The sequence below is a fragment of the Asterias amurensis genome, chromosome 14, assembly GCF_032118995.1.
Source record: "Asterias amurensis chromosome 14, ASM3211899v1".
Classification (NCBI taxonomy): Eukaryota; Metazoa; Echinodermata; class Asteroidea; order Forcipulatida; family Asteriidae; genus Asterias; species Asterias amurensis.
Window position 1 is genome coordinate 11,288,643 of NC_092661.1, and position 25,334 is coordinate 11,313,976.

The 25,334-nt window shown below is 39.8% G+C and overlaps 1 protein-coding gene across 4 annotated transcripts in view; it reads right to left on the bottom strand.

The window, feature by feature from the left end:
- Positions 1-25,334, bottom strand: part of LOC139947482 (dystrophin-like) — a 252,509-nt gene that overhangs the window by 138,181 nt on the left and 88,994 nt on the right. For 3 of the 4 annotated variants that reach the window (XM_071945405.1, XM_071945406.1, XM_071945409.1), the window contains 23 exons: positions 25,069-25,213; positions 24,768-24,858; positions 24,282-24,520; positions 23,712-23,897; positions 23,157-23,477; positions 22,712-22,799; positions 21,308-21,549; positions 20,519-20,845; positions 19,797-20,012; positions 18,985-19,098; positions 17,839-18,012; positions 17,310-17,462; positions 16,129-16,443; positions 15,111-15,263; positions 13,688-13,849; positions 13,319-13,447; positions 11,893-12,066; positions 11,062-11,394; positions 10,044-10,226; positions 8,373-8,516; positions 7,804-7,962; positions 3,175-4,401; positions 2,562-2,867 (listed from right to left, as the gene is read on the bottom strand). In XM_071945405.1, coding sequence (XP_071801506.1) covers positions 2,562-2,867; positions 3,175-4,401; positions 7,804-7,962; positions 8,373-8,516; positions 10,044-10,226; positions 11,062-11,394; positions 11,893-12,066; positions 13,319-13,447; positions 13,688-13,849; positions 15,111-15,263; positions 16,129-16,443; positions 17,310-17,462; positions 17,839-18,012; positions 18,985-19,098; positions 19,797-20,012; positions 20,519-20,845; positions 21,308-21,549; positions 22,712-22,799; positions 23,157-23,477; positions 23,712-23,897; positions 24,282-24,520; positions 24,768-24,858; positions 25,069-25,213 — 5,581 coding nt within the window. The remainder of the gene's footprint in view (positions 1-2,561; positions 2,868-3,174; positions 4,402-7,803; positions 7,963-8,372; positions 8,517-10,043; positions 10,227-11,061; positions 11,395-11,892; positions 12,067-13,318; positions 13,448-13,687; positions 13,850-15,110; positions 15,264-16,128; positions 16,444-17,309; positions 17,463-17,838; positions 18,013-18,984; positions 19,099-19,796; positions 20,013-20,518; positions 20,846-21,307; positions 21,550-22,711; positions 22,800-23,156; positions 23,478-23,711; positions 23,898-24,281; positions 24,521-24,767; positions 24,859-25,068; positions 25,214-25,334) is intronic. The other variant, XM_071945408.1, reaches the window with a different exon arrangement.

The window sequence follows — 25,334 nt, forward strand, 5'->3', positions numbered from 1 at the left end:
AGGGGCAAGAGTCATTGCTGAGAAAAATGTTGGATCCAAATTTTAGGAGGTATGTTAAATTTAAAAAAATTAGTAGCCCCTGTAGCTTGGATACTAAGTAGCTTCTGGTAACAGTATCCTTAGTGCTAGAGAAATTTGCTGAGCAGTATTTTCTGCTTAAAGGCAGTGGGGTAGTTTTCGAGAAAGAAGTAATTTTCCACGAATTTGATTTTGAGACCTCTCGAAATCAAGCATCTGAACGCACACATCTTTGTGTGACAATGGTTTTTTTTTTTTTTGATATTATCTGGCAACTTCGAGGATCGATTGAGCTCAAATTTTCACAGGTTTGTTATTTTATGCATATGTTGAGATACGTAAGTGGGAAGACTTGTCTTTGACAATTACCAATAGTGTCCAGTGTCTTTAAGAGCTTTATAAAATTGGGTCCAGGGCCCATTTTCATAGTTCTGCTCAACTGCACGAAAATAAATGACGTAACAATGCAAATCCATGATGAATGCGCAACATATTAATTTTGTGTTTTTTTTGTGAAATACGCTTGCATCGTAACAAACTTTCTGCTGCAGTAAGCAAGAAAATTTGCTTAGTGTAAAGCAGCGCTATGAAATTGTGCCCTGGTCATGGCCATCAACACCAAGTAGATACAAATTCCTCTGAGTCATTAAGCATTAACGGTGGAGAGATTGTAAATGATTTCTGAAGATGGTTGTGTTTTAATAACCTATTTGACCTGCCTGTTACACCAGCAGTGTATTTACTATCAAAACATCCGCACTGTGTTTACACTGCGGTTGGTCTATCAAAACAGCCTTGCAAAACGTCAGGGGAGCTTCTAGGTATTTTTTTTTTTTTTTTTTTTTTTTTTTTTTTTTGAGGCACTGGAAGCGTCAAGGCACTGGACACATTTGGTAATCACTCAATATATATTTTGTTAAGGAGAATGGACGATAAAGTGTAGATTCGTGAATAGAATGTATGAGCTGATGGCGAGTACATTGTATTCATGAATCTACACTTTAGAGTCTATTCTCTGACTTCAACTATTTCCCCCATTGGTTGTATAATAGTTTCAGTTATTTCTCAATAGTAACAACACTAGTTATTCGTATACGTTAACAATCGACGGTTGGTCACATTTTATAAATATTTTACTTCATATAGAGGCATTCTTTAGTGCTTGCAACATTATTGGGTACATCGTCAGTTTGCTCATTTACCATAAATTGTGTTTATAATTAAAGTGATTTTTCTGGAAAAGGTTTTTGTAAATTGAAAGATATTCAGCTATCCAATATTGGTTGCACTTCATCCTATCTTTCAGTTTGGAAAGACAGTAATTAATAAGTTGAACTGTTGTGACGAAAATACGCTCAACTGTAGATTATGTTACGAATCTACACTTAAGTGTAGATTTGTAACGAGTTAAGTGTAAATTCGTAAAAATAGTCTACACTTTCAACAATAGAGTGGCGTTACAGAAATAGTTTAAAACATAAGAACTCGCTTGGTAACGGTCAACAGAGAGCTGTTGATAGTATAAAACATTGTAAGAAACGGAGCCCTCTGAAGTACCAAAGCTTTTGAGAAAGAGGTAATTTCTCACTCAAGCATTTGAACCTGAGAAACACTTCGAGCCTTAAGCATTTCTCAGTGAATCTGAAAGTACATGTACACACATTTGTGCACCAAGCATGTGCTTATGTCATCTTTTTTGCATCTTTGTTACCAAATGAGCAAAATTTTCACAGATTTGTTAATTTATGCATATGTTGGGATACACCAAGTCAATATACTGGTCTTTGACAATTAACAAGTGTGTACAGTGCCTTAAAGATACATCAATGGATGTAATCACACAATCACTGCTGAAGGCTAAACTCATCATTTGTAATAAGTCGTTCATTAGTGCTTTAAGTAATTATCCATTAACAGTAACTCAATCAGTCAATCTCTTTAGCGATCAAATTATAAGACAATGCCATAGTATTGCATTTTCAGTGGTCGCTTTTTAATAGCTAACAGGAACGAGTGTTCAGGGTTGCTGACAATTGTACTTAAAGCAAGGTTTTAATTGAGAAGGTTCTGGTTTATACGCGTTTTATAAATTTATGTAATTTTGTATTTTCAGTGGGCATTATCAAATAGCAATAGCAAATGATAGCAAGATTCTGTTGTATTTCCTAAATTGACGCTATTTTGTTCTGTAAGTTTGCATTTTGATAGTGGATATTTTCTTCAATTCCTAACAATACAAACAACTCCTCATGGGAAATGGCAACTGTACTTGAAGCAAGGTTTATATGAGAAGGTTCCGGCATCGTATTCAAAAGAACTACATGTATGTAATTTTGTTTTGTAATTTTACATTTTCAATGACCATTTTCAAATAGCGAACAGTGACAATTTGTTCTGTAAGCTTGCATTTTTGGAAGACGTTTTTCAATTCCTAACAATAGGAATGACTACTCAAGGTAACTGACTACTGTAAATGAAGTAAGATTTAAAGGACAAAAATATAAAATATTGAATAAAGTCATGTAATTTTGTGTGATTCTTACCTTGAGTGCATCTTCATCTTCCTTGCTTTCTTCTATCCTCCTCTCCATCTCATCCATCCACATCTCCATCTCTCCTGCATCCTTGTCATACTCCCTCCATCTCGGCACCGCCTCCTTCAACGTGTCCTTGCGCTTGCTCGCATCACCCTCCAGAGTATTCCAGCGATTGCGGAGCATCCCTAGCTTCATCTGGAGCTGTCGGGACTGCTTGGGGTTGAGCTCCTTGGTCTCGTTGACGAGAGCCTCGCCTTGAGAGATGAGGTGCTCTACGTCGGGCTGCAGCGAAACGATTGCTTCATCGGTGTCCTGTAACAAACACAATGAGAAATGTTAATAAGTGCACTCTACAGGCATGATATTTTGTCATTGGAAAAAAAAAAGTAGAAACACTTTGTCAAGTGCAAGGGCTGATGTACATTTACGCATTTTGAAGGCTCTTATATACTTTTGAGGTCTTATTAAGGAAATCAGACTAAAAAAGGAAGACATCATGCCTGATTCAAACAGTGTGTATTCATTCAACGATGAGAGTCATTGGGCAACAACATGGCCTAAGAGAAGGGGTTGGAAAGGGTTTTGTCTTTTTTCAAATTAAACAACTTGAAAATCTCACCTGTACGCTTTCCTCAACATCCTGCTCAAAGTCTTCAGGCCGCAAATTCATTCCATCAACCAGTCTGTGGTCACAAAGGTCGATCGCTTGATATGTCTGTTCCAAGATGATATGGAACTCGGCGACACGTCTTCGCTCTTCTTCCTCCCCTTCGTCTTGCTCCGCCTCTTCCGTCTCGTCATCCATCTTGGCGAACATCGCATCCAGATTCACCTCTGCATCCTCGGTCACCACTATTTTCATCTCACAATGTTCGCTGACGTTGGCATCGTCTGTGTTTGACTCATGAACCCCATTCTCTTGTTGTTCTTCTGGCTTCTCCTCTGGCTTGCTCTCCTCCTCTACCATAGCTGTCGGCGTGACCCACTGTAAGGAGGACATGTCTGTCTGCGACTCTAACTCATCACCGGAATCATATTGCACCGTATCGTCTATCAACTCATCCGAGATTTGGGCAGATGTTTCTATCATGTCCTCAGGGCCGTCATACTGATCAGGGCAGGACTCGACTGTGTCTTCGGTCTCCATGGTGACAATCTGTTCCTCCTCTCCCATTGTGATCTCTTGGGCAGCAGCAACAGCTGCAGCTACAGTGGCAGCAGCGGCAGCTTGACGCTCCTCCTCCTCTCTTTGCAGACACTCTGCCTCTTCCCTTTCTCTTTCCGCTTCTTCTCTTGCTCTATCTTCTGCCTTTAGTCGTTCCTCTTCTTGGCGATTCTCCTCCCAGCGTTTCTCCTCCTTTATTAGCTCTTCTTTCTTCAACCTTTTCTCCTCCATCTGTTTCTCTATCTTCAATCTCTCCTCTTCTTCAGCCTGTCTTCTTGCCAATTCTTCTTCTTCCTCAGCTCGTCTTCTCGCCAGTTCTTCTTGTTCCTCTGCCCGTCGTGTTGCCAATACTTCTTCCTCTGCCAGTTTTCTTGCCAATTCTGCTTGCTCCTCTGCCTGTTTTCTTGCCAATTCTTCCTCTTCTTCTGCCCGTTTTCTCGCCAATTCTTCTTCTTCCTCAGCCCGTTTTCTTGCCAATATTTCCTCTTCCTCTGCCCGTCTTGTTGCTAATACTGCTTCTTCCTCTGCCCGTATCCTTGCCAATACGACTTCTTCCTCTGCCTGTATTCTCGCAATTTTTTCTTCCTCCTCTGCCCGTCTTCTTGCTGATGCTTCTTCCTCGGCCTGTTGCCTTGCCTCCTCCATCTCAGCAACTATCCTCTTCTGTTCCAGCTGCTTTTCCTTTGGTGATCAAGAAAGGAATTGGTGGAATGTCAATAACCTTTCCCCTTTTAGTCATCAAACCCTCTGATTGGTTCATTTCTACCTTATCTTTCAAGACCCTCAAATTATTTACTTTCTTTGAGATTTTTTTTGTGGCCACACATATTTTAGACATGTTTCTGGCTAAAATCTTTTTAATTACCAAAAATGTTCAACAAGTGTGGAATGAAGACGAACATCTTAAGGCACTTGAACTCCTGAGGTCAAGGTGCATTATAGGAAGGTAAACAACTTTTCATTTGTTAGTAAACAACGTCCTGACAAGAAAGGGCATTAGCATTTTCCCAAAGTACATTGTTTACTCATCATGCACTTGAAGTGTGTTTAAAATTCCTAAGTAACCGAACTGCATACAACAACGGAAACAGCAAAAACAAATTTAACAAACACATCCCATCTTTGAAACTATACAACATCACACAACACCACCAACAACAACAACAAAACAAACAGAAGATAATCAATGTCCTTGCCGTCCTCAGAAGAAACAAGATTTTGTCTGGCGAGTATTTACAGCATGCCTTGGTTACGATAACCATTCATTCACGTCTGCCCGTGGAGACAGTTTATCATCCCAGAGCAGGGCTAGAATCTGACATGAGATATGACATGTTTAGATTCCGCTACATACAACATCTGGTTTCTCATCAAGGCATCTGGTTTAAAGGCACTGGACACCTTTGGTAATTGTCAAAGACCAGTGTTCTCACTTGGTGTATCCCATATGCATAAAATAACAAAACATGAAAATTTGAAGTTCCAAGAGAATGATGAAAGAAAAAAACGCCCTTGTTGATCAACTTCAAATGCATAAGAAAGTTGAGTGTTACTTCATGTTATTCTCTGCAAAGATGTCATTGTAATTCACTTTTTTCGCTCAATAAACCAACACCAATACAGTTTTCGCACTGAAAGCGAGCACCTCCTGAGATCAAATTTTACAAATAAGTAAGCAAAGACTATAACACTGAATTATGAGTGTATGTTGTAATACGGTTTTTCCCTTCAAAAATGGGTTTGGCTGTTAGATGAATACAATTCTCAATTGAAACAAAAAGTTGGGACCTTTAAAGCCAGTGAAACCTATTGGCAATTGTCAAAGACCAGTCTTCCCACTCAACATATGCATAAAATAACAAACCCGTGAAAATTTGAGCTTGATTGGTCATCAGAGCTGCGACATAACTATGAATGAAAAAAATACCTTTGTCACACAAAGTTGTGTGCTTTCAGATGCTTGATTTCGGGACCTCAAATTCTAAACTTGTGGTCTCGAAATCAAATTTGTGGAAAATTACTTGTTTCTCGAAAACTACTCCACTTCAGTGGGCGCCGTTTCTCACAATGTTTCATACCATCAACTTCTCCCCATTACTGGTCACCAAGAAAGGTTTTATGCTAATAATTATTTTGAGTAATTATCAATAGTGTCCACTGCCTTTAAAACATTTATCCTTGACGTGACAATTTTTCTGCCTTCTAGTGGTAAAATGACGCTTACGTTATCGAGCCCTGCTTTACAAAAACAACATTCCATTTCTTTTTGACTGGGAATGAATTCTACATGGGTTGGCCTAATGTTAATGATAACCTACTGCCAATATTTTGTACTCATCCATCGCAATTCTCAGAAAATTAAGATAATATTTATAGTTTGGTGTATTGAATATCAATGTTTAGCAAACAGATGTGCAATGTCTTCAATAATTTTGTTTCCACAGAGCTCGGGAAAGTACTAAGTATACAGTGCTAACACACATCGGTGTACATTTTGGTTAAAGACAATGGACACCTTTGGTAATTGTCAAAGACCAGTCTTCTCACTTGGTGTATATCAACATATGCACAAAATAACAAACCTGTGAAAATTACTTCTTTCTCGAAAACTACGTTACTTCAGGGGGAGCTGTTTCTCACAATGTTTTATACTATCAACAGCTCTGCATTGCTCATTACCAAGTAAGTTTTATGTCAACAATTATTTCGAGTAATAACCAATAGTGTCCAGTGCCTTCAAACCAAAACTAGTAGTCTTCAATCAAACATTCCTTTTTGTTTACGATGACGAGTTCTTGAAATGATATATTTGACTTCTTATCACGAACAGTCTTTTTGGCAGTAGAGTGTGCAAGTCTCGCAAGTATTCAATTTTCTGCGTCCAAGGTGGTCCCAACCGTATTTAGTTTCACTTTGGCGCGATTCTGTTTCTAATGTATAGTTTAACGCAGTTTTTATGGCTTTAAAGGATTATATAATATAATGTTGTGAAAGTAAAACTAAGCCATACATAAATTATATAAAATTTCAATAAATTTGACAAATCAACAAAGAAATAAAACTTGACCTCTCTTTCTGGTTACTGGTAAACAATTTGTTTTAAATTGCCCAACTGACGCTCATGTTATTAATAAAGGCAGTGGACACTATTGGTAATTACTCAAAATAATTTTTAGCATAAAACCTTACTTGGTAATGAGTAATGGGGAGAGGTTGATAGTATAAAACATTGTGAGAAACAGCTCACTCTGAAGTGCAGTAGTATTCGAGAAATAAGTATTTTTCCACACTTTGATTTCGAGACCTCAGATATAGAATTTGAGGTCTCGAAATCAAGCATCTGAAAGCACACAACTTTGTGTGACAAGGGTGGGTTTTTTCTTTCATAGTTATCTTGCAACTTCAACGACCAAGTGAGCTCAAATTTTCATAAGTTTGTTATTTTATGCATATGTTGAGATACACCAAGTGAGAAGACTGGTCTTTGACACCTACCAATAGTGTCCAGTGTCTTTAAACTTTGCAATAAAGTAAGCACATATTTGGACATGGTTGGCAAATGGGGTTTCTAAGAAACAAGCATCCTCATTTTCATATTGTTTCAAGGCTAATTTTAACAAATGATTTTTATTATATGAAAGTGTAAATTGAATTTTGTAAAAATAGAATTCTAAAAAAGATTTGAATTTATAGACGAATTTTGCGATGCTCAATACTGAAAATGTCTTACCAAAAACACCACAGAGCTAGCTCTGTGGCTAAAGGGATTTCAAATCCTATCATGTTCAGGCAAAAAACAAATAATACTCCCTAATAATTTCTCCCTAATGCAAACTAACAAGTTGATATTGACTAACCAAGAGTTATTTAAAAATTAACATGAATTTTCCAAAGATGTTTTCCATATATGTTTTTGGTTAGACATCTACAATAATGAGCATGGCAACATTTGTCTATAAAATCAAATCTTTTTTAGAATTTATATTTTACAAAATTCTCACAAATAAAGATAGCCGTAAACATTTGTTAAAATATGAAATCGGAGTTAGCAGAAAGTAATGAGACAGAAACTGCATGTCTTACCTTAGCTCTTTGGCAAACATTCTCCCATCGTTGGTTGAGGTTGATTAAATCGGGCTCTGTGGAGCGGCGACAATCACCACCAAGGCGAAGCAGCTCCAACGCCTGATCTCGGATCTCTTCAACCCGAGTGGCCAGGTCCTCCGCTTCTTCCTGTAGTTTCTGCAAGATGACATGATTTGATAATCAAGATTTATTATGTTAATGGTTGGAATTATTGCGTCTGAGATTTATTCATATTTTGTTGACAAAGTTGTGTAAAAAGAACCCAGTTGGCTTATCGAAAAGAAAAGGGGGTTCGCCCTGGTGACAATGTTTTACACATTTCTTGAAAACTACACAGCAGGTAATTTTTTAAGGGAAGCTTATTATCTTCAAACCGTGTAAGTTTAATGTTAATATGTGGACATCTGTGTTTTGTGACGTACAAAAGTACCCAAACAGTACACTCCTATCTTATCTGCCATACCTTAAAAGGGCTTATGAAATGGAGCCATAGACATTCATGTAAAGTGCATTGATGTGTTATTGTATAATGAAAGAACTAGTAAATATTTTGTATTTGTACCCACCATGCATTTAGCCACTTCCTCTTCGCCGATTCGTTCATCCCTTGGTATTTTGTCCGAGGCATCAAGTGTCCGCTCTGCCTCACTCAGCCATGGCTTCACTTCATTCAGGCTGCGTTGAAACTCGGCAATCTGATCAAGGTATTTCTGAAAATTCAAATAAAGACTTTTATATAACACCGACGCAAATCCTTGCCATTTGATTGGAGGATTGTCCGTCACGTGATAGCAAATAAAAGTACCATTGCACGCTGAGTCACTCACCGTGCTTTTTCGTTCCATCCGAAAAAGCCGAGTAAAAACATCACTGCGTGTGCGTGTCTTTGGTAAAGCAGCAGTGTTAATGCAAAACATATTAGTAAAATTACTAGCATTCGGCTTCTAAAAATTGTAGGCCTACGCTTTGTTTGTTTTGAAAGTTGTATCTTTCAATCAAAATGACAAAGATCTACTTGGATGTTATATAAAATAAATAATGAATGTTTTACATTTGTGCAATGGTGCGAATATATTCAATGGTGCGAATATATTCATTCGTTGAAAGATGGAATGTTCTTTTCAACTCGGCTCCGCCTCGTTGAAAAGAACATTCCATCTTTCAACTCATAAACATTCATTGTGTGTATGTTATACTTCCCATTCTTGTACTACCTACTGAGCACTTGCAAAGACGTCACATGGAATCAATTTGCATGGACAAATATCAAGCCTAATACTTCACAGGGGTAACGAAGGCGATTGCCCCCATGCCCTCTGGTCATTGCCTTGGTGCCCTTGAAATGCTCCAGTAGAAATTTACACTTTCCTTATAGAGTGCCCTTTACAAAGGAGAAAATGCCTTGGTGCTCTTGCCCTTTCAAAAACGAAGCATACAGGCCTGAAATATGATGAGCAGTTTAACACCTTGCAGTGTAACACACAGTAGAACTGACTCCCAATTTGTTTATGTGCGATTTGGGTATTATTCTATGGGACTAACAACTTAAGATATGTATTCGGTTTGTGGTTAACACCATGTGTGTTTCTATTTGCCAGGTAGAACTTGTTCTTAGAGAACTGTCTTGTTTTATTCTACTAACGCGGTGTAGATGATCGGGGGTTCGGGTGAATTCTCAGTTCTGAAAAGAACTGTCCTGCTTTTTGAACTATTACAATTTAAGCTTGTACATTGTACAAGACAAGGTCCATTATCTCATTACCATGACCCTGCAAGGTTTTAAAAGACAGTTTCATACTGGGTCACCACTCCTTCATTCCCATTCATAAACACCTTTCTGGAAAACATTTTTTTTAAAACCTCAAAATTTGAGAACCAATCTGGCAGTCAGGTTGTTGATATTCTAACCATGTTGAGCGCTAAGTACGTGTAGCTCCTCGCGCAAGTTTAGAGCTTTCAAACTCACGCAAGCCAAATATGCTACCTATACCAACTCAATTTGAGCTGAGAAATTTGCGCACTCTGCACACCCGTTTTTTTAACTCAATCTCCACAGGCCATGTTTAAACACTCCTGATCATGTTTATATCACATGTTAAACATGGCCACATGATCTCCTTCTGAACAATCAGAATGGATAAACTGTCCAAGGTATTTACGAATGTCTCTTAATGAAATCTTTTGACTAGTCTTAATTTACAAACTTAATCAATTAACCAATGTTTACGTCCCCTTACCTTCAGTACACCCTGCCTCTCTTGAATCGGACTAGAGAGGGCAGTAAGCCTCCTCTCCAATGCCTCACAGTCATCCTTGACAGACACTAAGCTTCCTTCTTCAGCCAGATTGATCAACTTGTCTGCCAGCTTCTTGCAGTCGCCTAAGGAGTTCTTGCGCTTCTTGACGTCATGCTCAAGTTTCTGTGATGATGAAAGTGAAGCAGAAGTGAAAGGATGAATATGTATGCAAATATAAGTTCAAGTCGGTTACAAATTACAAAAGAGACCTCTAACAGTATGCATTATACTCTACTCATGTCAAACTATTAACCTGATTTGGGGTTAAATAAAGACAAATTGACTAGAGCAGGATTTGAACCGTCACCCTTTGGATTGCTCTACAAACATAGCGGCTGCAGACGGTCACAGAGCTTGACCTTCTTCCATTCACATAAAGAGGTCAAAATAAAGGTCATGTCCGGAAATGACATTTTCTGTTTTATGATATATATATTTTTATTAACAACATTTAATTCAAGACATTTTCTGTTTTATGATATATATATTTTTATTAAAAACATTTGATTCAAGAAATGAACAATACTAGCAATGTATAGACGTTTTGTGACGCCTTATACAGAAATGAATGTTCTCTAAAGGGTTAAAGGAACACGTTGCCTTGGATCGGAGGAGTTGGTCTATGTTAAAGATATTGTAAAAAGTAGAATACAATGATCCACACAAACATACATGCCTCGAAATTGCACGGTTTTCCTTTTACCTCGTCGACTAGCACGGTCGGCCATTTATGGGAGTCAAATTTTTGACTCCCATTAATGGCCGACCATGTTAGTTCGCAAAGTAAAAGGAAAACCACACAATTTCGAGGCAAATTTGTGTGGATCATTGTATTCTACTTTTAAAACATCTTTCCAATCATATGCATTTTATAACAAACGGTTACCAATGCTTTTTACAGACCAACTCGACCGATCCAAGGCAACATGTTCCTTTAATATCAGTCATCTTGACTTACTTTACACCATTCTATCTCCTGATTCAAGCTCTGTGGTGTCGCCTCCTTGTCGTCCTCGCATCTCCTGTTCAACTCCGCCTCCGTCGTCTGAACCCAGTCACCCTGAGCTACTAGCTCCTTCTTGACCTTACGACTTAGCGACAGGGCCTTCTCCAACTCGTCCCGACCTTCTGTCACCCTCTTGCCGAGTTGGTTGTACAGCAACTTCAGACTGTTGAGGCGTTCGGTGAGCTCTGCCGGATTGTCTAGTTGGCGTCGCTCTACGATGCTTCGCCCTGTCTTGATGACATATTCCACTTCGTGTTTGATTTCACTTAGCGTCTTATAGAAACCCTGAGGGTAAACAAATAATAATAATATATTATTATTAATAATCTCAGCATTTATATGGGGTTCTTACAAAGAAAAGGAATCTCAATACTTTACAACAATAAATCTTACAACCAAAAATTAACACTACATTTTGGTTCCATAGCTGTTTAAGCTCTTGAGACACTCCCTAACTCACTAATGTATTCAAAATATATTCTTTATAACCTATGCAAAAATAACATCTATTAAATCGTTGCGATGCCCCCGGCTAACATATAGTACTCAAACTGCCTCTAGCAACCAGGTAAGCTTGGTGGTTAAGTGATAAGACACCTGTGTTGTCAGTTAGCCTTTTGAGAAAGACTCTAAAAATGCAAAGGTTGTGGGTTCAAATCCCACCTGAGTGACTTGCCAGTGATTTCTTTTTTTACAGGACTCAGGAATACACATCGGTGTAAGGGTAAATCAAAACAAATTATAAATTTATATCAAGCTTTTACTAGATCCAGTCCAACTCACCATACAGGCATCCTGTTGTGTCTTAATGACTTCTGGCTCTCTGTTCTTCACCACTAAGACACCAATTCCTTCTTGTACATTGTCCATAATGCCCTTCACATGGGCCATCTTGGGTTCAAAATCAGATGGCTTCTGGAACTTGCGGAACTTGTGCTGGAGTTCGTCAATGTTTTTCTGCATCAAACAAAATGAATAACAAATTTATTAATTATTTCAGAATCTTCTTGTTGCACAACTTCAATGGGGCCTTGTCCTTGATGATTTATCAAAGTGCTTTTTTATTAAAGGAACGCTACAGAATTGGTAAGAAACAAAAATCGTGAAGATCACAGATTTACATTAAACTTACACGGTCTAATGATGATGAGAGTAGAAAACATCCATTTAAATATTTCTGTCTGAAATGTCATATTTGATGAGAAATAACTAATCTAACTTTGCGTTTCGAGTTAGTCGCTCAGTGAGTGTTTTATTCGTTTTTATTTTGCCATCGATGCAATGCAAACAATTTTAATCGGTTTTTCACTATTCTCTCGTGACCCAGATGGTTGTTCGATCTCAAACTTCTACAGGTTTGTCAGTTTATGTATATGGTGGATTACATAAAGTGCTTACACTGCCAGGAACCGTTTTATTAGCAAAACCAATTCTGTAATGTTCCTTTAACTCTTGTAGTGCCCATTTTCTTTTGCTTTTTTAACCTTAAATGCCAAGCTTTTTGAGGTTTTCAACATTCTGTATTAAAAAAATAGTAATAATAATCTTGCTTTTTCGTGTTGCCTTGGTACATCCCAAAGTCAATAGTATTTCATGTAAACTGTGTGTGATTGGTGACACTTTTTGGGTACACAGAAAAGATTGTACATGTACGACCTTTGCACTTAAAGACTTAAGACTACTACCATAGTGATCTGTATCAGGACAAACACTTTACTTAGCAGCTACAACTGATTTGCAGTTAAAGCCATTGGCCACTTTCGGAAAACAGTATTGTCCAAGGCCCACACTTCCTGTATCACAACTTATATATAAAATAACAAACCTGTGAAAATTTAGGCTCAATCGGTCATCAAAGTCAGGAGAAAATAATGGGAAAACCCACCCTTGTTTCCACACGTTTCGCAGTGTCATGATACGCGTTTAAAATAAATCCGTAATACTCGGTATCGAGAATTGGTACTGTTTTAATGTTTTCTCAAAAAGTAAAGCATTTCATGGAATAATATTTCAGAGAAGTCTTTCACCATTACCTTCTGTAAACCCTGTAAATTATTTGCAAATCTGTGAACTTATTTTTTGTTTCTGTACCGAAAGTGTCCAATGGCTTCAAGATAAATCTTAGTGCTTTGTGAAACCGGCCCTGCGCTGATCAAATTATCTGGCCGCTCTTTTACCGTAACTTCATAACATGTAATCTAGCACTCACCCTTAATATCTCTACTTGTTGATGTAGTCTCTGATTGGCAGTGCTGCTTGTCTGGTCCATCAGAGCCCTGGCTCTACCGTCAATGTTGGATAGGACCGTCTCATGGGCTTCAAACTCAGACTTCAGTTGCTGCAGGAATATTGACAAAGGCACAGTGTAAGGTAAAATCAACACTGTAGGGCGTCTTGGCCGAGCGGTTTAGAGAGCTGGACTCAAGCTCTGTGTGCTTCATTCTTTTATTGTTATTAATAGTTTATTCATTTAAAATAAAAATACAACCAAAAGGCTGACAGCATTCAAGTTGACCAAGAAAGAACCTAGAAATTAACCCCCAAAAATACCCCCCTGAACTTTCTCATCTCATCTTACCTCAAATTCGCTGGGTACATCCAGCGCTGAGACCCTGGAAGCTAGTCTGCCATTAAGGGTTCGATCCACCACAGTGATCCAGCTCTGTAGCACCAGCATATCCTTCTCCAATTGCTGCAATAGTTGGACGTTGTTCTCAAGCCTCAGCTGACACTCCTTTGCCTGTCAAATAAAACAAATGTCATAATGTATTTATTATTATATCTTATTATTATTAAGCATTTAGGTACGCTATTCATGGTAAAACCATATCACAGCGTTTACAAAGAGCAATAAATTAAACATTATACAAACAAACAACAATAGAAAAGAAAAAAAATCAATTAGGAAAGAGGTAGGTTTTGAGAATCTTCTTAAACACATTCACTGTTTCAGCAGATTTAATATAGGAGAGAAGTTCATTCCACTCTTTAGCTGCTGAAGCAGTGAATGTTCGATCTCCCGCTTTACTGTGAGTCATGGGAAAAGTAAGGCGAAATGGATCTGCATCATCTATTTCACAGTTTTTTCCCGAAAAGCTACACAAAATATTTGTTGTTTTAACCCGTATACACCAATGTGTGTCAGCACTGTATACTCTTTCCGAACTCTGTGAACAAAAATCACAGGCATATTACTCGATGGGATTCGAACCCACTGAGCTCGGAAAAGAATACATTGCTAACACACATCGGTGTATATGGGTAAAACCAAAATTAATAATACAAAATAGTTTCACAGGAATATTTGTTTTAATATTATAAAGGTTTAATGGAATTTGTCTTTCAACCTTTTATCTTTTTAAATAAATTGTACTTGTGACATGGTAGTTTGGCTGGTAACCTTATAGACCTTTATCATGGTGCAGCCATCTTGAATATTTCACATTGATATAAATGTTACCAAATTGAGGCTGGTAGAACAGATTAGTCTGGTTCCTATATGCAAATTGGTTTTTAGCATTCATTATTGTTATTCGATACACAGAACATGACCAAGATTGAGGCATCATGATAAAGGTCTATTCTGGTAAGCCTAATGTTGTTATGCTTAGACACTTTTTGTGAGTAGCAATATGTGACTGCAGTGTAGGGTGTCATGGCCGAGCGGATGAGAACACCGAACTCAAGCTATGGTGCTTCTGTTCAGCAGAGTGTGGGTTCAAATCCCGGTCGTGACACTTGTGTCTATGAGCAAGATACTTAACTATAATTGCTTCTCTCCACTGTGGTTGATTTAGCCGAGTAGCGCATATTATAGTTGCAGAAAGCTGTATACTCCCCACCAGGGAGCTGAGATGGTTTAAGGAGTGAATTAAGGCCCAGTGACCAGGGGTAATAATGTGAAGCCCTTTGGGACGCCCTCCGGGTGTGAAAAGCGAAATATAAAAAGGGGTTACTATTATTATTATTAAGAAGGTCTAGGAAGAAACATTAAGACTCACCTGACTCTTGATATCCTTAGCCTTCTGGTTGTAAATCTTAGTCTCTCGTTCCACGGCAGACACCATGATGTCATTAGCCAACAGCCTCTGGCTCAACTCATTGATTTTCTTACAGTTGTCGGTAGCATGCTTCTGGACAACCAACTCCAACACCTTGGTGAACAACAACACAAGAGGATTTAATAGATGTCAAATTTGCAGCAGGGATCAAGAATATTAATAAGGGAATAAAAGGGTAGCGACGAGTTCTTACATGGCCGTTTGAAACCGGCAGGCAGCAACGACCCTGCAAGGTTTTATACGGACGTTTAAGAATTAGTCACTACTCTTTTATTCCCATTCATAAATGCCCTTTTGTTAAAAAACGTTTAAAAAATACAATTACAGACACATGACAGTTGAAAATTTGAGGTTTGAAATACAGGTTAGAAGTAGATTATGCGCTGTTACTAATAGCTATAAATTGCGTTTCGCGTAATAATCTTGCGCGCCTTACACGCGGAAGCCAGCCGGTTATAAACACTGGTCATAATCACCGTCTAAACACCTACACGTGAAGCGCTCTCCACCAATAGGAGTAGAGAAAACTGTCTGGGGTATTTATGAATTTGTTTTTACCCATATACAGTACACCGTTGTGTGTAAGCAGTGTATACTCAGTACTTTCCCGAGTTCTGAGAAAAAAATCGTTGCGGTACCTGCTGCTAAACTAGAATTTGAATTGCCTCTAGCTACCGAGCAATATCGTTGATCTATTTGGTAAGACACTGCTCTAGAGTTGCAAAGGTCGTATATTTGAATACATTTTCCTGCAAGGCATCGAGTTCACGCAATTTCTTAACTATCCTCATAGCGATAAAGAAACAGTCGTTGAACCTTACAGCGATCTCTCTTTTAGCATTTGAGAAAGACTCTGATAGGGTCGAAACATAAACTATTTGTTTGCATTTACATGTAAACCACAGGTCATTTTAATTGGTGAGCATTTTGAAACAGCCAATTCTATTTTCACACTTACATCTATCTCCTCTGAGATTTCCTCTGCATCCAAACTCAGCGATGGGTTTTTCAGTTTCTTCTCAAATCCTTCAATCCACATAGTCTCCTCCTCAAGGAGTAGCTTCAGCTGTCGCCAGTTATCAGCCGATTCGGCGAGGATCTTGTGCGCGGCGGTTAGCTTCTCTTGGTGGGTCAGCCAGCGGGCATAGAGGGCTTTATACTCGGCGGACAAAGGGTCGGTGGTGTCTTGTGGGGTGTTGGCGTACATCGAGGTATGGCTCTTGGTCGCCGAGGTAATGGTGGGTTCTTTCTCTTTCGTTTCATCAATAGCTTTCTGATATTGAAAACAACGGGATAAAGAAATTACAGCAACTTATCTTACCAAGTACCTTAATTTGAGGAGCAGAAGCAGTGGCTTATAAATAGGCCTTCAAAGTGGCCTTCAAAGCTTCGGCAATTTGACTAAAATTAGCAAGGCATAGTTTTCCAACTTCAATATATGTACGAACATTTTTAAATAATCTGGGGGAAAAAACAAAACGATCACAAAATATTATTTCTGGTTTGCATTTGCCTGTGCAAGAAGTCGATGTGTACAGTGCTAATGCAACAATGCTTTACTAAAATTACATGCTCAACCAAGTGATCTGATCTCTTACTCATTTGAACATAGCAAACACGTTCTACAAAAAGGTCACCACACTTTACTTAGGCATGCCGCACTGTGTAGCTATTTGTGACTGAACAAGTAGAGAGTAGCTACCCACCCTATGACTACAAATATTTCTCAAGAGGAAGGGTATGGAATAATCCGCTGATGTTTCAAACGCTGTTTCTTGACATAAGATTTGAAAATCTGGTGCTTTCTCACATAGCTTATATTTCAGGTGGCTCATACACCAACCTCTAAAAATTTCTGAGATTTTTTGGGCCCTCTTATAGTAAAAAATTATGGTAAGTAGCTCATTATTCATTTTTTGTTTTACCCATATACACATTGTGAGTTAGCACTATGTACTCGGTACTTTCCCCTAGTTCTGTGAAAAAAATTCACAGGCATACATCAGTGAAGATGGGTAAAAAACAAAATGAAAATTCTTCATCCCCGATGCAAATTTAACATCTTGTAAAGTAGCTCATTGATTCTTGTATGGAGGCATTGGGCATCCAAGAATAGGAAGTATTTGATTGTTGTCTCACCTTGACTTTCTTAAGCTTGGTCTGGATGTCAGCAGGGTCTTGGATTGAAGCTTCTTTGCTGATGTAATCAGCCTCATTGGCATCAAGCCAGTCAGTCATTGTCACCATGTCGTCTTTCAGCTTCTTGCATACACCGTGTGCTTGCTCAAGACTCTGTGAACGTCAGGTAAATGTGCACACAAAAAAACGATTAGCTTCCCCTAAAAAATGTGGTCGTTAGCTCTGAAAAAAGGCTAATAGGCAAAAGAAGGAGTCATCAGGGCCATATTCTATAAACCTTTTAAGCAAAGCAAAACAGAAGATGCTAAGCAAATAAATGTTGGTTAGCACAAATGAGTTACCAGTCAAAACACTATTTAATATTGACTGCACTGCTTGTGACTGGTTTCCTGTTATATTATTCTGTGTCGCGGCCAGGCAGTTAGGAGCACCGGATACAAACTTGTTACAAGGTACGTTATGACGCCAGTTTAAACGTCAACAGAGTTTGGCTAACTAGAAATCTGATTATTTTTTACTTCTTTCTGACCTGTCTTTGTTCTCTGGCCAGTTTGGTAACTCTGGTCCACTTGGTCTGCAGCTCCTTCAGCTCGGTGGTGATGCGAGTCGTAAACTGTGGGTCGCCCTCTTTAGCCAGCTTCTGTCCAGTCTCGTTAATGTTGTCCATGTTCTGTTGCAGCGTCTGAATGTCATCAGTCAGCGCCTGAGATCACCAAAGAGTAAGGCGATAACATTAGTGTTTGAAGAAACAGACCTCAGATTTACAAAGCAATGCAAAGTGAGGGTTTAAGTGCAATATGTCAGGCCATCTGTGGAGTGCCAGCCGTGTCTGGCACTCAGGGTTTACCAATTGGAAAAGAAAGTACTCAGAACCATTCTTTCCCATTGAGCTTAGCAGCCATACTTTTTACCGGGGCCCAATTTCATAGACCTGCTAAGCACACAAATTTGGTTAGCATGAAATTTCATCCTTGATAAAAACGGGATTACCAACAAAATTTCCATTTGTTTCATGTTGCTTGTTACTGGTCTTCATCTGTTGTTTGCTTATCCTAAATATCACGTGGAAAATTGGTTGGTAATCCGGTTTTTATCAAGGGAGAAATTTCACGCTAAGCAAATTTGTTTGCTTAGCAGCGCTAAGAAATTGGGCCTGGTTTATTTGCAACAAGCTCAAAATTGAAAGTTAGACGAGATCAAATCTCCTTTAAATTGTTCTTGTGGCAGTATGACTAAGGACAATTCCAACATGACCTTGAAATCATCAATCGAGGCTGACAATAGACTAAGCAGTCCCTCTCTCTCTAACATTATGCTTGATAGAGACAGATGGGCACAAGTCACCGTGGTCAAGTGGTTAGACTGCAGGACTTGCAATCACAAGGTTGTGGGTTCGAATCCCCCAGCTAACCGCTGATTTCACAATGACTAGAATGAATATTGTCATCTAGTTAATGAATCACAGTTTCTTGATTTGTGTAATTCATTTAGACATTAAACCAATGTTTGTGAGAGCGATTGGCTGTTGCCAGCTTGGTGTTTATATCCCTTGTGGGAGTTTGCCGAGTTCCCTTGAGGGGAAGATCATTCAAACAAACAAATTCATCAAGACATCAAGGTAATGAATGAGCAAATTAAACGAGTTGTACAATGTAGTTCACATCAACCACCTTACCTGGCCTTGCTCTAACTGAGCCTGTAGTACATCAATGTCTCCCAGGGCTACCTCCTCGGCTGAAAGGAACGTGTCTACTTCAGCCATCCAACTCTTCAGGCCACTAACTTCATCCTATACACAATGACAACCAAAATATTAATATTGTAGAGTGTAACAAATACAGCATTTGCATAGGGCAGAGATGTCTTATTATGCACCAAGTTTAAGTGCTAGAAGCATCAAGAATTGGTATAAAATACTAATCTTATCTATAAAATACACGTGTAATACACTCAGTTGGTAGAGCACCTGGGCCCAATTTCATAGAGATGCTAAGCACAAAAATCCTTGATAAAAACAGGATTACCAACCAAATTTCCTCATGATTTTCAGGATAAGCAAACAACAGCTGAATACCAGTAACAAACAATATGCAAAAAATGGGAATGGTTGGTAACCCTGTTTTTATCAAGAAAGAAATTTCATGCTAAGCAAATTTGTGTGCTAGCAGCTCAATGAAATTGGGCCCTGCTCATTAATCTAGAGGTCGCAGGTTAAAATCTGACTCTTGTCAATTTTTCATGGTTTAATATGCCTTTGTGATATACGGTGAACACATGTACACACATGTATTTTGGATTTAACTGTGAATCTCCAAGACAATGAGAGCCATATGAAATGAACCAGGAGGTCAAAAGTGATTATGGACATGGGCCAAAAGGCAGATCTCTTGTTTAACTCATGAGCCTTGAAGTGTGACATCAGATATCCAGGCTAACACGACTTGTACCCATAGGCAAACCTCGCTTAAGACCAGTAACAAAACTTACCTGCCACAGTTTGAGCTCACTCAGCGCCCTCTCCAGTTGATTTTGTCTCTCCTCGACTAGACAGGTCACCTCACTCCATCCCTGGTTCATTTTACTCAGGTCACGTTGAAGGTTCTCAGCCTGTGTGGGTGACGGGGCACCAGACACTAGACCCTTGCCAGTCTTGTTGACAAAGTCATAGTTCTGTTGCTGCTGCTGGATGGTGGTTTGAAGTTCCTGTTAACAAGAACAATTTCTACTGTCAGTCCAGAGAGTCAACAAACAAACAAGATAGATTTGACAACAAAATGGAAAATAACAACCCCCAATGGATGGTACTGACCCCTTGCATTAGTATCAAAAATGGCCACTGTATGCCATGCTCATCATTTTTGGGAGTCAAATTGCACACAAATATTATGGTAAGTGTGTCAATGCCAACAAACAAGATAGATTTGACAACAAAATGGAAAATAACAACCCCCCAATGGATAGTACTGACCCCTTGCATTAGTACCAAACATGGCCACTGTATGCCATGCTCATCATTTTTGGGAGTCAAATTGCATACAAATATTATGGTGAGTGTGTCAGTGCCATGGTCCGTGTGTAAATATGTGTAAAAGCTTATGCCGTCTAAAATGTGCACTACACTCTGTACAACACACAAAGACACTGAACGTTCCTTCGCGCCTAAAACATCCCCCACTTTTTAGCACTCAAGTAGCACTATTTTATCATACCTTGTATTTCTGCAGTTGATCTTCAAGATCATCAACCTCGGTCACAAAGAACTCCTCTGATCTCAGCACCGCCTCGACACTCTGCAGCCACTGTGTGAGTGCCCTCATTGCCTCGATGTACCTCTGGGGAGGGGCGCACTCCAGCGCCTTGGCCAGGATCTTCTCCTTCTCCTTGATCGCAGCCGAGGTGTTTTCCCAGGAGAGGCGGAATGCCTTGATGTCGCGCTGAGCCGAGCGTGAGATGGTAGCGTCGCCTGTTAGGTCCTTGCCGAGGCCTGTGACACGCTCGATGCGATGGCTGTTAATGGTCATCTCCTTCTGCTTTGCCTGGACGAGAAATGCAAAAGGGAATACTTTAGGGCTTTGCTCTTTTCTGACGATATTTTTGTGGTAAATGTGCCTCGATATGTGGCATGGTGTATCCCCCGCCCCCTCCAATTGTGTCTTTATTATCTTCTAGTAATCTCAGGAAGTGAGTTCAAGATTTTAGGGGGAGGGGGGTACTTCTGTACAAGAGGAAAAGAGTGCATTAAAGTATGGGAATATTTAGGGAAAGAGGGAAACATTCACATTTCGGGCATAGTGTATTGAATAGAGCCCTTGCATCGGAAACGTGCAGGCATGTATTCAATTCAATTCAATTCAAAAATGGTTTATTAAAACATGTCTCACAGTTAAAAACTGAATTGCACATGCGCTTCGCACTAGTCTTAGCCTACGATAGGTCTTCTTTTGACTTCAGTGAGGACGCTGTTTGGGGTTGTTTGGTCTATTTGCTTGTGGACTCACCCTGCATTGGTCAAGCTGTGTCTGAATTCCCCGTACACTGTCAGCGACTGTAGCTTCCTCCTCCAACCACACCTGCACTGACTGTACCGTCTCCTGCAGTCTCTTCAGTTCATCGGAGAACTGTTTCCTCATGGAGCTTTGGTTCAGGTTACATTTCCTGCCGTCCACCATGACGCGGACGTCCTCCCATCGCTCTCGAAGGTTCTCCAAGGAGTGTCTGATTGGCTCTGTTGATGTGCCCTCTGATTAACAACGAGAAAATGAAAAACAGGTTCTTTAGATATGATTTTCAGCCCTTCGATCCCTTCCTCCTTTTATTATACTTGGGCACTTTTTTCCAAACCCTGGCTTTGGCTTTGCCTTACGCTTTGTCCGGCTGCTTGAAACCCTGTACCAGGAGTGGATGCTTTCAAAATCACCGATGGAGCCTAAGCCGCGGCACATTAAAAATGCAAACATGCCACATTGTTAATGCTTACAGGGAATTAAAAAAAATTACAAAACTACACAAGGCGACAGATTAAAAAATAGTTTGAACATGTAACCAAGGTACAGTGAAAATGAACTAAGAGATTGGAATTTCAGTACCAGCCACTTGCAGTCGCTGCCAGCCTCGCTACCATGGGCAGCAAGTCGTATCGATACCTCTCGTCACTAACCCCTGGGAGGGATGTACTGGGAAACAACGCTGATTGGCTTAGGAAAATTGTTATGCATTAGATGTCAAGTGCGTGCGCACGTAGTTTTAAGATACTTGCATGTTGATCACGCCCGCGTTTTTTATGACACAAACACGTTTTTTAAAAACAAAAACAAAAACATTCTTTAAGACGAAAGACATGCGTGCGCGCGTAAAGATTGAATATATACGCTCATTTATGGCTCATTTAAATGTGCTAGCATTGTATAGCACATTTAAATTTGCCAATTTCAGGGGTTATGATCGAGCAAGGCATGCTGGGAAAAAATGGCACGGTGAGATCGATCACCCCTGAAAACGAGGTTGACTTGCTATGGTCTCTAAAGGGTTTAAAGCAATAAATGCAGGGTGTCCGGTGAATCTGGTATGTAACCATAGAGTTATATATAAAAACTAGAGGGCGCACGAGTGATGCTCCGTGCACAATTGCCACGGGACCGCAAGATGACAAGCGTGTCATTCTGCACGCGCGTTGAATATGAAATACACATATTGAACGCTCACGCAATGCTGTTTGTTCAACTTACAAAATGGCCGCACAAACACACGCTGTGAGATGCCAGTTTTTTCAACTTAGAAAATGGCCGCCTGTGCGCATGCCGGGGCGCGTGTATAGGCAAGTGCGCTCTCTAGTTCTTATATATAACTCTATGTATGTAACCTATAGAATAGAGCTATCTGAAACACTCATAAGCGGAACTTACCAATACGGGTTTGAGTGATCAGCTTGTTGCCAAGCTCAGATACATTCTTCACCCTCGCTTGTCTTTCGTCAATGTCTCTCTCCAAAGTCTGCATAGGAGGAAAAGAGGCATTGTATACATAAGGAATTGAATGCAATACATGTACATGTAACCATCTTGATAAATTAACAAGTGGTCCGCTGGCTAAATGCCAGTTAAATCACCTCAGGACCAGTCAATATTCACTCCGGCTGGCTAGTTAAGTGTGGCAGGCATCACTATTTCATTTAAACATGAAATACAATGGCCTACCTGTAGTCAAAAAAACATGGCAGAATAGTGAAATGGCTAGATAACTGGTGCTGCTTGCTAGTCACAGAAAATTTAAGGGCAAACCATAAAGAGACCTACATCAACTAAACCTATATCAGAAAGCATGAGGCACTCAATTTGAGAAATTACTTACACTGTAAAACTTCATTTGTTCATCCAGGTTGTGGTCTTCAGGAGACGGTTCCCCCGACGACATCAACTTGTGCTCCGTATCCTCCATCCACGACACCAAGCTCCCAAGCTCCCCGTCAAACTGCCTCTTGAGTTGGGTGTCCTCATGGGGGCGTTTCTGGGCCTCGGCTGCCGGTGCAACACGGACAGTCTGAGAGATGGTCTTAGTGACATTGGTCTCGGTGACCTTGCTGCCGCTGTCTCGGTATGTCTTGGTGGTGGTTGTGGTGTTGATGGCGTCTGTGATGGGGATGGCATCCAGATTGATGCCACTCTCTGCAATCTGTTGATGGATCGGCAAAATCGGATTGAAAGTTGTCAAAAGACAAGATAAAAAGGAGCTACTGCTCAGCTTTAAGATATTGCTTGAAATGTATTTTAAAAAATGCTGGCAAATTTTTTGCTTAGCAAAGAAACTTGTCAAGTAGTATTTCTGCTTAACAGCTTTACGCTATTGGGCCCAGATGCCATACATAGATCTGGGGGATCAACATGTTGGTCCCAAGCTAAGACATACCCATTTAGAGTGCATCTCCATCTGTTGTACCACGCTGTCCCAGCGCTGCGAGAACTCATCTAAGACAAGCTGGATGTCCTCAACTGCTTTGTTGTTCTCCTCCAGATGCTCCACGATGTTCTCCGCGCTGCGATTCAGTTTGTCAAATTCGTTTCGTTGGATTTCTAACTCTTGCTCTAGGATCTGCTGAAGGAGATTGCCAAGAAGGATTAGCCAAGGAGAGACCAAGACGGATTGGACACAAGACAATAAATCTGACATCAGTTTCAAGCTTGATTGAGGACTATGTTTTATAGAGTGATAAATAGTGAAGAGCTTGGGTCCACATTGAGTTAAAGGTAGTGTCACACTTTGGTAATGACCACAAAAAGAAGTGAACTTACAAATAATGATGATATTTTAAAAATTTGGGCACAAATTTATTTAACTAAGAGAGGTTTGCGATAACACAATGTGAATGCCTCTTTTTGAGTAATGTTGGTTCTGAAAAGAACCGGTGCTCAACGTTTTGATCAGTGTGCTCTGAAATTCTCAAATGTCTTCCATAACTATTCATTGTGATCCTCTCACCTTGAGTATCTTAACTCTTTCAATGGCTTCCTTGGTGGTGTGTATATCGGCTAGTCTCATATGGGCCAGGACAGACTCTTTCTCGCTCAGCCAGTCGCTGAATTGTCGCTGCTCCTCTGTGAAGCGTTGCCAGTGAGCGGACACTTCTTGGAGGAGGGCCCAGCGCTGCTCAGTCCATTGGCAGACCCTAGCCCAGCGCTCTCCTAGGCTGGTCAGCTGCTCTTCCAGGAGGGCTGTGGCTGTAGGATCAGAGAGGTTTTGTTTTACAAATAATTATTATGTACTTCTGGATTAGAGTATAGCACTCTAAACTACTCGGCCACGACGCATCAATTCAATAGGCATTTGACATTTTGCAACTCAGTCATCTTTAAAACCAATGAAAAATTATGACGAAAAACAATGTGTCAAGTGCATACGAACTGAGTTCCAAATGCAGGAGTTTTATCAAATTCCCTAAAAAATAGATGAAGTCGGTGAACATACCATTTTCTGGACTACTCTCATCCACTACGACCACCATGTGCGTCAGTGAGTTGACTTGCGTTTGTTGCTCTTCTAAGGATTCTTGCAGCTTCTGCCGAAAACAAAAACAAAAGCATCCTTAGAACAGTGTCTCTGTATTTTTTCTTCTTTTTCTAATGAATGTTTCTCAGGAGAAAACAGAGCAACACAAATTTGCATGTTTCACTTACTTTCAATAGTTAGCAGGGAGATGCTGGTTGGCATCGCCTCATTCTGTATAGTGAAGTGTTTTCCCAATATTTAGTAATGTACATGATCTTACCCTGTGATCTTCCGCCTGTTGTCTGACCTGGTCCAGATGGTTACCAAGACCTTCTTGCCTACCGATGACCTCTTCTGTCTGGTCCAGCCAGGCGGCTAAGTCATCCAGCTGCTTTTGTTGTAGCTCCATTAACACTTCATGAAGTCTGTGGTCATTATAAAAAAAAATCAATAGGGAATCAAATTTCCAGTTCAATATAAACATTCACAGACTTCTGTTTTCCGTTCACATGGGCAATGAAAAAAAAGGTTTTGAAATATTTTATG